The 12,592-nt window shown below is 39.4% G+C and overlaps 1 protein-coding gene across 1 annotated transcript in view; it reads left to right on the forward strand.

Moving 5' to 3' along the window:
- Positions 1–12,592, forward strand: part of ptpn4a (protein tyrosine phosphatase non-receptor type 4a) — a gene marked incomplete in the record, with an annotated part of 87,287 nt that overhangs the window by 55,118 nt on the left and 19,577 nt on the right. Inside the window, 5 exon segments of the mRNA XM_037686860.1 lie at positions 756–876; positions 1,313–1,400; positions 4,989–5,077; positions 10,826–10,889; positions 11,905–12,077. Of these exon segments, the coding sequence (XP_037542788.1) occupies positions 756–876; positions 1,313–1,400; positions 4,989–5,077; positions 10,826–10,889; positions 11,905–12,077 (535 nt within the window).

A 12,592-nucleotide genomic window follows, 5' to 3' on the forward strand; every position in this document is an offset into this window, starting at 1 on the left:
TTTAAACCCTTCCCACACTTGCAATATTCTAAACTATGTTTCTAAACGCTCCAAAAGAGCACAGCATGTCACGATCTCCACTTTCTGTCTCGACTGTACTCTTGGCCACGCCCACTTCTCTGCTCTGCATGCTGATCAGCTGATCTCCGATCTCTGTGCAGAGCAGAGATCAGCTGATCAGCTGCAGGAGAAAGCTTCTCCCACAGCTGTGGGCTGCACACAGTTGCTAAATCATTTAAAATAATTTATTTTAAACGAAAAATCCATGCCGATCGTGCGGCTCATCCATCAATCAGCCAGTTGTGTCATGTCCAATCTTATTTTGAAAAACCATGATAGAGCGAGTCTGCGAAAAACGAACCCTGTAGTAGCGAGGGTCTACTGTAATTCAATACAAATTTTAAAAGAAAACACATTGCAGTTCTTTTTTTTTATGTTTTGTCATTTTGAGTTTAAAACCAACCTTTCTCAGTATAAAATCTATCAATTTGTGGAATTTGTCAATAATTGGACATAGCATGATTCTTCAAAGGCATTTTTCTTGCTGCAGAATATTTAATCAGAACATCGTCTCAGGAACCCTGAGATCAATCCATTCATTTAGACTGAATGAACCAGTGTTCAAACTTTTAGAGAAATTCAACCTTAAACTGAAAAAAATAAATAAATAAACTGATTTTGTGATTATATTTGGTTTTGTTTCATGCTTCAGTTCACCCTTTCATAATATGTTCTTTGTCTCTTCTTTTCTGTAGCTGAGTTGGGGGACTACAGTGAAACTGAGCATCCTCCTGCCTATCTGTCTGAATACTGCTTCATTCCTAATCCCCCCCAAGACTTCCACAAAGAGGTCTCCAAGCATCACCAGCAGCACAGGTACTCTTGAACTTGAACAGGAATGCTTCGGCGAGTCCGTTCGCACAGACATGTGCTCATAAAACTGTTGCGTGGAAATGTGTCAGTGGTGGAAATAATTAAAACAGAAGTGCTAAGATTCAAATAAAGTCAAAAACTGTAATTAAATCCCTTTTTACTGTGCATTATTTAGAAGGCTGTTAAAATAATAAAAATAAAGAAAACACATGTAAGATGTATTTGTTCTGTGTATTTAAATACGAGCTGACATTTACAAATGTGCACACAATTTCAACATTTTCAACTTTTTATTTTTTTCCTGCTAGTTTTAATTGATCTCTGTATCTTTTTTTTGTTGTTGTCACCCCCCCCCCCCCCCCTCATTCAACTCAAACATTACCCTGACGTCCATGGTCCATTCGCTCTCACACCCTTGTTGGTCCCTCCTCCCTCTCAGTGGTCTATCTCCTGCCCAGGCAGAGTTTAATTATCTGAACACAGCACGAACGTTGGAGCTCTACGGGGTAGAGCTGCACTATGCAAAGGTAAGTACGCTTTAATCTGTCTGTGTTTAGTAGACACAGTTTGTGCTAAGGTTTAACTGAGCTGATGCTTCCAATCCTGGTCGTCTTTGTTCTTACTCAAACTGTGTTGCTAATTCGCTTCTCGCACCAAAACCACCAGCATCTTGAGTTAACATTGTCTTAATCCCCGTGATCAGAAGTGATATCAATCAGTTCCAGTTTCTCTACAATTTTTTTCCCTCTATCTCAATGCAGCATGGACAGTACGGTACTACACTGTTTTCATTTGGCCAGCAGCATCTCAGCCAAGTGTCTTTGCACTGGGAACGACGACAAGCTGTAGATGCAGTGCTTGCAGTGAATGTTGACACACTCACTCCGCAGAAATGACTCAAACAGGAATCATTTCTCATCACGCCAAAACATAACGCAAATTCATAAGCCTTATTGTTTGGTTAACTGTCTTTTTGCATATACAGTACAGTTGTCCCTTGATTATTGCGCGGGGTTAGTTCCAAACACCCCCGACATAGGTGAAAAACCACATTGTAGGACCACCATATATATTTTAGTATTTATATATATATTAAGGCTTTATAAACCCTTCCCACACTCTTGCAATGTTCTAAACTCTTAAACCTACGTCATTTTAACAACATGCGTATATGTACTGTACAGTACTGCAATATTTTACTCACCAGCTCTGCAGACTAGCAGCTCTGTTCTGGTCGGGATTAAAGATTTTCTTCAGCTAAACAGCCAAATTGTTTAATTTGATCCACAAGAAGGAAACGAGAACAATTTAGTATCAGTTAAGATCGCATGATGTTGAGATGAAAAGCCTAAATATTGTCTAAACTGAGACTTGTGTCTTGGTATAGACTGTACTGTATATATTAAATAGTAAGTTTTCTCTACTTTCTCTTGTTGAAATTCAGCAGGACCCAGTTTGTATTTTTGTAACCAGAGTCTCTGGTTGAAGGAATGTGAGGCTTTAAGTTTCACATACTCTCCTGCACACAATCATGGTGCCACGAGAACTTTATTTTAAGCATGAAATAATTAATTACTGTCAAACGTATTCACAAATGAATATTTGATACAGCAAGATACTGTAAGAACACTCAACAAGAGTCGGCTCCTGAAAAATAGATCTGAGGTGTATTTTGTTATTTTACCAAGGGAAATGTACCATTTGTTACATCGAGGCAGCGGAGCTTAAAACTTGTTTTGGAACCAGCCTGCAGGGGCTGGTCCTGTTCTGGCTTCAACTTACGGGGTCCCGTTGGTGGTCTGTATATATGCAGTATGAGATTCAGCTTAAAAATCAGTATTGAAATAAAAATACAATGCCAAAATATAGTCCACTGTGATTCAGAATGTGGAAAGTCTGACCTATATTTTATGTGTAGCACTTAAAGTATTTCCTTCAATCGCACTGTACACTCCACGACTTCTTTGATTTTGCGATGGTGGCTTCATCAATAAAAGCTCACATCTATGCAGGTCATTGATGTTTTATAAATGACCAGATGCAGCTTAAAGAGGGTTTCTAGGGCACGAAGCACATAGTGAGCATGTGCGAAATAGTCAGCAACATAATTGTTTCTGAAAAGCCCTGTATCATCCCTCTTGTAGCTGCTCACACAAGAATAATGAATGGAAGTGAACAATTGGAATGGAAGTTGGTAGGAGGTCCTTTCCTTTACATATATACTATCAAAAAAATTCTGGCTATTTCCTTGCAGAAACTGACCAAAAGCATGCAATTCACGAACAACCACAGCAAGCGGAAAACTGTTTAAAACCAATGAAATGGGACCAAATATCGTCCCCACACCCTTGCACATTTATACCTAGCTACTATACTGTAGCTTGTGTTATTTTTTTATATTTCCTGACCTTGAGTGTTGTTTTATGCTGTTTTATTTTTATGTAACTGAATTACCCATCTAACTAAAGATGGGTTTTACAGTAGTTTCGATTATTGCATGGGGTTACATTCCACCCCCCCCCCCCCCCCCCCGCGACAGGCAAAAAACCATAAAGTAGGAACACTATATTTATTTTAGTATTTATGTATATTTTAAGGCTTTTTAAACCCCACACTCTTGCAATGTTCTAAACTCTTAAAACTGTGTAATTGTAACAACATACGTGTATGTACTGCACAGTAGTTACTACAAAATTTTATATGGAGACTCACTAGCCTTAGTCCAGTTCTGGTCTGGTTCTGATCGGCTCTCTGCAGCCGTTGAGCACCAAGACGCTTTTAGAGAGAGATGGACCTTCGGAGAGCCAGCACAAAACTACACAATGGTCCCGATTGAGTCCAAATAATCCAGAGGGATCCATATGAAAAAAGTCTGGGTGAGCTCCAGAGAAGACACCAGACCTCCAAGCAACGCCTCCTCGCTTGAGAGGCTTCATGGGCCGGCAAGCAGCACTCAGATTGGCCAATGAGGCTGGACGTAGTCCTGGTCCAATTCTGGTTGGTTCCATACAACTGTCTGCATTAGAGTTGCATTTGGGCCAAAAAAATCAGACCCGACTTGGCTCCAGCCCTTAGCCATCATTTCTGAATCCCATCCGACCCGATGAATTAACAGTAATTGCAGGTTCGAACCCGAACACCCCACCCCCCACCACTCGACATTTTTAATTAAGCTTTGACTACTTATGTAGTTAACGGTCGACAGACGTGCGTGGCTGAATAAAAGGGGCAGAAGATCGGAGCTGAGGAGGTGTTTGTCCTTTCATGGCCATCAAAGCACATTAAATCCCCGCTTCTGCCTGCATTCTGCATTATTCAGACATGGACCCTGCTCTGACATGTCTGCTTTGGGATCTCGCCTGTTTGGGTCATCGGCCACGCGTGTCCGTTGAGTGCAGCGGCTGAACATCCATTTGGGCGTTGGATCGCTTCCTGGCAGTACCGGTAGTCCCATCTGAAGCTTAACTGAACTTTATTTTACATTTTTGAAGGCCGGTCAGCTCGTTGTCTAATGGCTGCGTGCGGTTGGTGAAGGTATAGCCAGCTATGTTGCCGGCAAGCTATGTTGCCATATATTTGGATCGCGGCTGATCCTCTGATTCAATCAAAACTCGACACCGACCCGGCCCACCCATCCAGCATATTATTATGACCCGGCCCAGCCCAAATTCGGGTTAGGCCAGGCTGGGCTTCAAGCCCGGGTTAGAAATGACAGCTCTACTCTGCATCCACTGAGCGCCAAAGTCATTATGAATAAGGACCGACCTTTTTAGTCAGGTTCGGATCAGATCAGAACTTTCCCTCCATTTCTGTTGGCTTCTGGGTAATGTAGTTCTTTTGGACTAGCGATGCAGTATAGGCTTATTGAAAGAAAACTGCAAAATGGCAAAGCTTGTCCATAATTTTTTCCCGTTAACTTTTTATTCCATACCGTCCCAATCATGTGAGTAATATTAAAGTTGACAATTGTTGAAAAAAACGTGAAAAAGCGAATCCACGAAAGCCAAACCGCAAAGTAACGAGGGACTACTGTAATCGTTATACTTTTCGTTCTGTATTTGTTTATTTCTACTGGCCTTCTCAGACTAAACAAACTCTTCTTCTACTTGTTTTAGGATCAGAGTAACACAGAGATTCTCGTTGGAGTGATGTCCGCTGGTATTGTGATTTACAAGAACAGGGTACGAATCAACTACTTCCCATGGTGAGTGACACAAACGCAGAATGCATGAATGTGCAACACATACATCAATATGACATTTTACTTTTTTTTATTCTAGTAAAAAACTAAAAGAAAAATAACGAAAGAGTCAAATAAGTGGAACATGTGAAGGTTTGTTTTTAATGTCTAAATGAGACTGAATGCAGAATATTTGGGGGATATGCGTTGGGTTTTAGTGAAAGCTTTGCACACATTTGTGACTTTCGTTTTAAACTTATTTGCCACATTTCTGTTTTAAGAAGTTGGCTCTTTTTCACATTTTATTTTTATTAAGACGGATAATTTGTCTGGTTCCAGATGGAGTTACTGAATATCTAAATCATCATTGCAAAATCAGCATATTAGGATAGAGTTTCTGCTGGTAATTCCTGTTAAAGAACTCTTTGAACAAACCTGAAAGCAAACATAGCTATTCATTAGAAAACTGTGATCAGAAATTTCATTCTGGCTTCTCCAAGCCCAAGATCATGGTTGTCTAAACCGCTTCAAAGACGCTTTGCTCCTCGGCCAACATAAATCCTGGCAGCGATCAGCTGACAATGAGTGAATATGTGTCAATGGAAAACATGGCTGAGAAGCGCTTTGAAAAAAAAAAAAATAACAAGCTTTCTTTGTTGATATTTTCATCCTTTGTCATTTCCCGTGAAGTGGAAATTTAAACTGTGCATGTCCTTGTTCCAAATTTACCTCTGTGCCCATCAATCTGCTGCCAGCTCCACTTGAACCACCTCCAAGAACTCTTTCTGCACAGAACAAGGCTGCATAATATTTTGGAACCTTCTCACACGGCGATTATTGACGTTGATGCGTTAATATTTAAGCCACGGTTGATCTCCTGCATAATAATGCAGATGATTCCTCCAGATTCTTCCAGGTGGAGGATTTGGTGTTAAACTAGATTTCATGTTTCCTGGAAATATTAAAGGCATCAAATCAGCTTTTGGTCTCTGACCTGCTTTTGCTTCTCTCACACTCTCATCAGTCATTATGTCACTTTCTCTCCAAAGGATCAATTCTTGGAAGTATCCTCTGCAGTGTGGGAAACCAAATTCTAGTGGGTGCAGAGGACGAGAGAGAGAAAGTACCCAAATTGTAGAGCACCGTTCCCTCGATGACATTTGTACACAAGGGAATGTTTTTTGTTGATTTGATTGATTTTGTTTTCCTGGTATTCTAGGGATAATAATACATGCAAAGACTTAAAGTCAGTGTGCGGTCCTTGCTCGGTTAACCGTGTCAGATGAGTTAAATTTAGATTCTAACCGTGGTGTCCCAGACAGCTGTTCAGCTCTGAGGGTGTGACAGAAGCAGAGAAACATAATCTCTGGCTCGGTCGTCCCAACGCTACGCTCGCTGGCTCTTTAAATCATTGTTTTGCTTTGTCGTCTAATTAACAAAGGCTCTCTGCTTACGTCGTGTCACTTCTCGTGTTGTCTCTTCTTCCTTCTTGTCACTTTTTTCTTCCAGCATCAGTTGAGCTGTAAAATATATGAAAAATAAAATAAAAAGACATTTAGATTTTTGCCTCTTTCCTATTTTCATTCGCAGCAGCCTGACAAATGAGCCACACTTGGGTAGGGCATGACTCACGCGCTGCCCAAGTGTGTGTGTGTGTGTGCGTGTTTCGTTAATGCAAGCGTGTGTGTAAGTGTAAAGTATATTTAGCAAGGAGCGATGAGTCACAGCAGCAACAAAACTCTAGGAAGGGATTATGTTACTCTGCTGCTGCTGCTGCTCATCAGCAAATGTATGTGTAGTCACGTGTGTGTGTGTGTGTGTGTGTGTGTGGTCCTCTGATTATAACTAAATGCATACCATCTAACCTTCTGTTAGTGACTAGTTAAGAAAACACATTCAAGGGAAAAAGAAAGCCCACCCCCTTCCAGTTGCTGTTTCCTTATTTATGTGTTAAACAACAACAAAGCCAACAGTTTCTAACATGGTTGTGGAAGGCAGTTGGCCCACTCTTCTTTACACCTTTGCTTCAGTTCATTGAGGTTTGCAGCTGCTTGTTTCTGCACAGCTTTACTAAGAGTCACCACAGCATCTGAACTGAGTTAATGTTTGAACTTTGACTGCACCGTTGCAACACCTCGTTTTCTTTTTCAGCCTTTCTGTTGTAGATTAGCAGCTAATGTTTGGGATCATTGTCCTGCAGCACGACCCAATTTTGGCCGCACTTCAGCTGTTAGACATATGGCGTCACATTTAACTCTAGAGCACTTTTGTTTACGAAGAAGTTCATGGTCAACTCAATGACGGTAAGGTCTTATGGCTGCAAAACTAGCCCAATCATCAGCCCTCCACCTCTGTGCTTCACAGTTGGTATGAGGTGTTTTTGCTGACTTAATGTTTGGATTTTGCCACATATGTTGTGCATTATGACCAAACATCTTCTGTGGTCTCATCTGTTGATAAAACATTGTTCCAGAAGTCCTGTGATTTGTTCAGATGCAGTTTTGCCATCTTAAGTCGTGCTAGTGTAGGAGTATATGCATGTATACAGTATTAAAGAGGAGATATCAAACATGTAAATAATAAATGGACCAAACCCTGATCAAAACATCACGTTCTTTACCATGCTGTAATTCCCATCATGAATTGAAGACACAAAAAATGATTTGTTAAAGTCACCTTGCATGAAACCTTTATTGACAGTTGTGAACAGTGTTGAAATGTGAATGTTCACTGCCTGGCCCAAAAAAAATCGCCATCAAAAAAGGTCACACTAATATTTCGTTGGACCGCCTGTAGCTTTGATCATGTCATGCATTCACTGTGGCATTGTTTCGATAAACTTCTGCAATGTCACAAGATCTATTTCCATCCAGTGTTGCATTAATTTTTCACCAAGATCTTGCATTGATGACTAGGCACTAGGCATGATGGGTGCATCACTTCACCTGCCTCTCCCTGATGCGCCCATCACTCTGGAACAGGGTCAATCTGGACTCATCAGACCACATGACCTTCTTCCATTGCTCCAGAGTCCAATCTTTATGCTCCCTAGCAAACTGAAGCCTTTTATTCCAGTTAGCCTCACTGATTAGTGGTTTTCTTAAGGCTACACAGCTGTTCAGTCCCAATCTCTCGAGTTCCCTTCACATTGTGTGTGTGGAAATGCTCTTACTTTCACTATTAAACACAGCCCTGAGAGCTACTGCTGTTTTTCTTCTATTTGATTTCACCAAACGTTTAAGTGATCGCCGATCACGATCATTCAGGATTTTTTTCTGGCCACATTTCTTCCTCAAAGACGATCCCCACTATCCTTCCAGTTTTTAATAATGCGTTGGACAGTTCTTAACCCAATTTTAGTAGTTTCTTCAATCTCCTTAGATGTTTTCTGTGCTTGATGCCAATGATTTGACCCTTCTCAAACAGACTGACATCTTTTCCACGACCGTGCGATTTGTCTTTCCACATGGTTGTTTAAGAAATGAGAAGCAACTCATTGCACCAGTTGGGGTTAAATAACTTGTTGCCAGCTGAAAGATAATCACCCATGCAGTAATTATCCAATAGGAGGCTCGTACCTATTAGTTAAATCCATGTGGCAACTTTTTTTTTTTTTGGCCAGGCAGGGTATTTAGCTGTTTACATTAATTTAGGACATATACTCACCAAAGTGAAAAACAATGATTTTACTACAGTACTGGTAAACAACAGGGGTTCTCTTTGAAGCTTAAATGAGAAGGCAAAAGCTTGTTCTGAAAAAGGCCATCTGGATTATTATCTCACTACGTGTCCTCAGAGCATCATAAAAGTTATTTTGAAGCTTGGGTCAACCCCCACGCTGTCATGGTGATCACACACCTCTCCAGTTTAAATTTACAGCGATATGATCAAGCTCTGTCTCTTTTGGCAGAAAATGCAAATAGTTTTTTTTTTTTATGTAGATCCTGATGGTGTCTTCTTGTCTGGTCTCGGGAAGGAACAGTTAATAACCAGAGGGGAGGAAGATAGTTAATTACCATACAGTTAGTCTCTGGGCTTGATCAATATGTGGCGTCATTGTGATGAACGTAGGACGCTACACTAGCATGTTGTTTAGAGAGAAGAGGCTTTCCTCGAGCAACCCTCTCAAATGTGCCGCTCCTTCAGTCTTTTTCTAGTTGTACTGAAATGAACTTTAACCTATTAACCAAGGAATTTAAAAGCTGAGGTAGAGCTCCCGTTTTGTTGTTTCTTTAACTGTTTCCGATCAAGTTCAAGTTGTGTTTATTCGTCATATGGAAGGTTAACACAAGGTTAACAGTACAATGAAATGCTTAGGATGAGAAGAACCGATTGGATCGTTGCATGATCTGACCTTTTTGCTGGGATTTCCACTCCTGGAAAGATTGTTTAAGGTCCTATTCATTTTTTGTTTTCCATTTGTGATGATCTTTCTCACAATGGAAGGATGAACTCTAAATTGACTGGAGAACAGTGACAATGATGTCTAAGGTCAAGGATGTCTTTCTTTCCTGACGTTAAAACACACACCTGTATGACTCAGAGCAATAAACTGTCAAAGCTCCGGTTTTTATAAAGGAGGTGACATTGTTTATTATCAGTTCATCAAGTAATTTGATTAGCAACTATTTTATTGTCTGCTGTTTTACCTTTTAAATCCCCTGGAAGCAGCAAAGGCATACTTAGTTTTTCCCACACACAGCTTTTTGGCTTTGTTGATGTTTAATAAATGATGGTATTGGAATCTGGTGTTTTTATACACTTCAGGTTAGATTGGAGTAATTTGAAAGTTTTATAAAGATTTGATCATTTTCATTAAATCGTAAAACTATCGCTGAAAGACTTTTTTATGACTTGATGAGTATTGCTGCACAGCTAAAAGACTACTGCTGTGAATTTTAAAAACGTTTCACTATAAAAGATTAGAGGTTAAATTAACAGTGGGTCAGTAGAACTACAGAACCAGTAGAAAACCACATTAATAGTCTTTACATAAAACCACAGTTTGTTTGACATCTTTAAAATAGTCATGTATTTATTTTCACAAGTTGACAGTTTTCTCAATTAATAATGAAATGCTTGAGATATACTGCTTTCAAAGTACAACAGGGTTACAGTACTGTTTTCAGAGCTGTTTTCTTTGCAGCCTGTTTCAGGAGGAAGGTGTAGTACAAATCTTGAATTTATAACTCTTAATTCAAGTCTCATTTTCCTACTTCTACCTCAACCATACAGTTTTCCCTTGACAAATCTCCATTTGAATGACCACATAGTGCTACTCCTTTATAATGGGAAGCCCCTAGTCCCTGGCATGAACATGCAAAACATACACTGTAGGCAAGACTAAAGATTTTGAAAGGTTGAAATACAATCCAGGACTTTTCTACACCTAAAATACCATATTATTGTAGGAAAAATCAATTTAACAAGCTTGTTTTTTTATTGTCCTTACCAGTCACCAAAAATATTTTTGTTAATAACTTTAAATAACTAAGATGAGTTCTTTATGTTGCAAAAACAACACTTTGAATTCAGGCAATTGATTTCCAAATAGAAGTATAATTTTTTGAAGAATCAATCAATATCATACAAAACCACATTTTTTTGTCTATACAAGAAGAGCATGATAGCTGCATAAAATATGTATAGAGCCAACATGTATATAAATACATATAGGCTGTATACATGAATTCATAAAAGATGTAGAAATGTGGTAAATCTGCTCATAACTGACTTGAATTTATTCTTGTTCTCTGCTTTTATCGCTTCCAGGTTGAAAATAGTGAAAATTTCCTTCAAGTGCAAACAGTTTTTCATCCAGCTGAGACGAGAGGTGGTAAGTGTACACACATACAAACACACACGCACATAAATAAAAGTACTTTTGGACAGTAATCTCCCACCCACAAGCTATTTAGTCAACAGATTTAAGTCTTGTGTGTGCATTTCTCTTAGTGTCCCTAAATAAATGGACGTATATTCTTTGAGCACAGCGCGCCAACTGTGTCGTGTCTGCATACGTTTGTGTAATGGATGTCAGATTAAACTCCTGCTGGTCGTCTCCGCTTTAATCCCCCTCCTGCATCCTTTGTTTCACATGTGAATCTCTTTGTTTTCTGACGACCTACTGAGAATATTCAGTCGTCTTTTTCCCCTGTTAAACCAGTCATGTGTTAGGACGATAACTCATGTTCAACACAAACCGTGTGATCATTTCAACATTTCATGAGCCAGTGTCACCACGATTAGGTTAAATATTTAATTAATTTTAAACGTGTCTTGTCTAGTAATTTTATGCTAAGGTTTTTGGGGATTTTTTTGCCACATTTTTATGCACCTCTTCCCATCCAGGTCTTGTCTTGATGAAACAGGATTAGAGGTTTACTTAGAGAAAAAGCAAATGCAGCTTAGAGTATTGATTTAATGTTTATTATTGTATTATTGGTAGGGATGCACGATATTGGATTTTTGGCCGATATCCGATATGCCAATATGTTCAAACTTTTTTGGGCGATAACCAATACCAATATATTTTTTCCTAGACCTACTTACAGAGACTACACAACTTTATCTGCTGGGGAATTAAAATAATACATTATTCTGCATTTTCTTTGTCAATTTGACCAGCTACCAAATTGTAAATTTTCACAAATATAAGCTCAACCTGTTCGCAAGCGACAAGTGAAAAGTGCATAAGTAGTAGTGCAGTTTTAGCAGGTTTTGCAGCTCCACAGACATTTTATTTAGTGTGCAAAGGGCAAGAAATGGCTCTTTTGATTATAAAATTGACAAACTGAACCGATTTGGACAAACATCCAACAAACTGTCGTGTTGTTTTTCCTCGCACGCAGGCAGAGACGCGGGAGACGCTGCTGGGTTTTAACATGGTCAACTACCGGGCGTGTAAGAACCTGTGGAAGGCCTGCGTGGAGCACCACACCTTTTTCAGGCTGGAGCGGCCCATCCCCCCTCAGAAAAATTTCTTTGCTCACTACTTCAGCCTGGGCTCAAAGTTCAGATACTGGTAAGAAAAAAGGGGACCCGAACACCATCTCTAGGAGGAACAAAAACAGACTTGATGCTAGATGGGTGTACATTTTTAACCACAATAATCCAATCAGCAAAAGTGCACATTCCTTTTATCAACACTAGTTTTTTTTTTTTTTGGTTTGAGAGGTTGAAACACTTAAAAACAGAAATGCTTATTTATTTACGACTTCTTTTTCATTTACAATTATTATTTTAATCATTTGCGTCCATTCCTAATTATGGCATACATTTCAGAGCTGCCTTCTTTACTTCTCCAACTCATTCTTTCAATTAGATATTCCCTTTTTGTTTTTATTTACATGCATTTCTTAAAAGCTGTAAACATAAAACAAAATTCTTCCACCAACTGGAATATAAGTTTGCTTCTTGCCAGCTTTGTTTCACTTCGCTGGTTACGTTTTTCGTTTCCTTATTCTTTAAAATATGAGCGTGGGAGATGAAGTGAGTCTTGTGATGCATTATTGAACAGCAGTGATTCAACGTGAGCGA

This window comes from Nematolebias whitei, chromosome 13 (assembly GCF_014905685.2).
Source record: "Nematolebias whitei isolate Nwh7 chromosome 13, NemWhi1, whole genome shotgun sequence".
Lineage (NCBI taxonomy): Eukaryota > Metazoa > Chordata > Actinopteri > Cyprinodontiformes > Rivulidae > Nematolebias > Nematolebias whitei.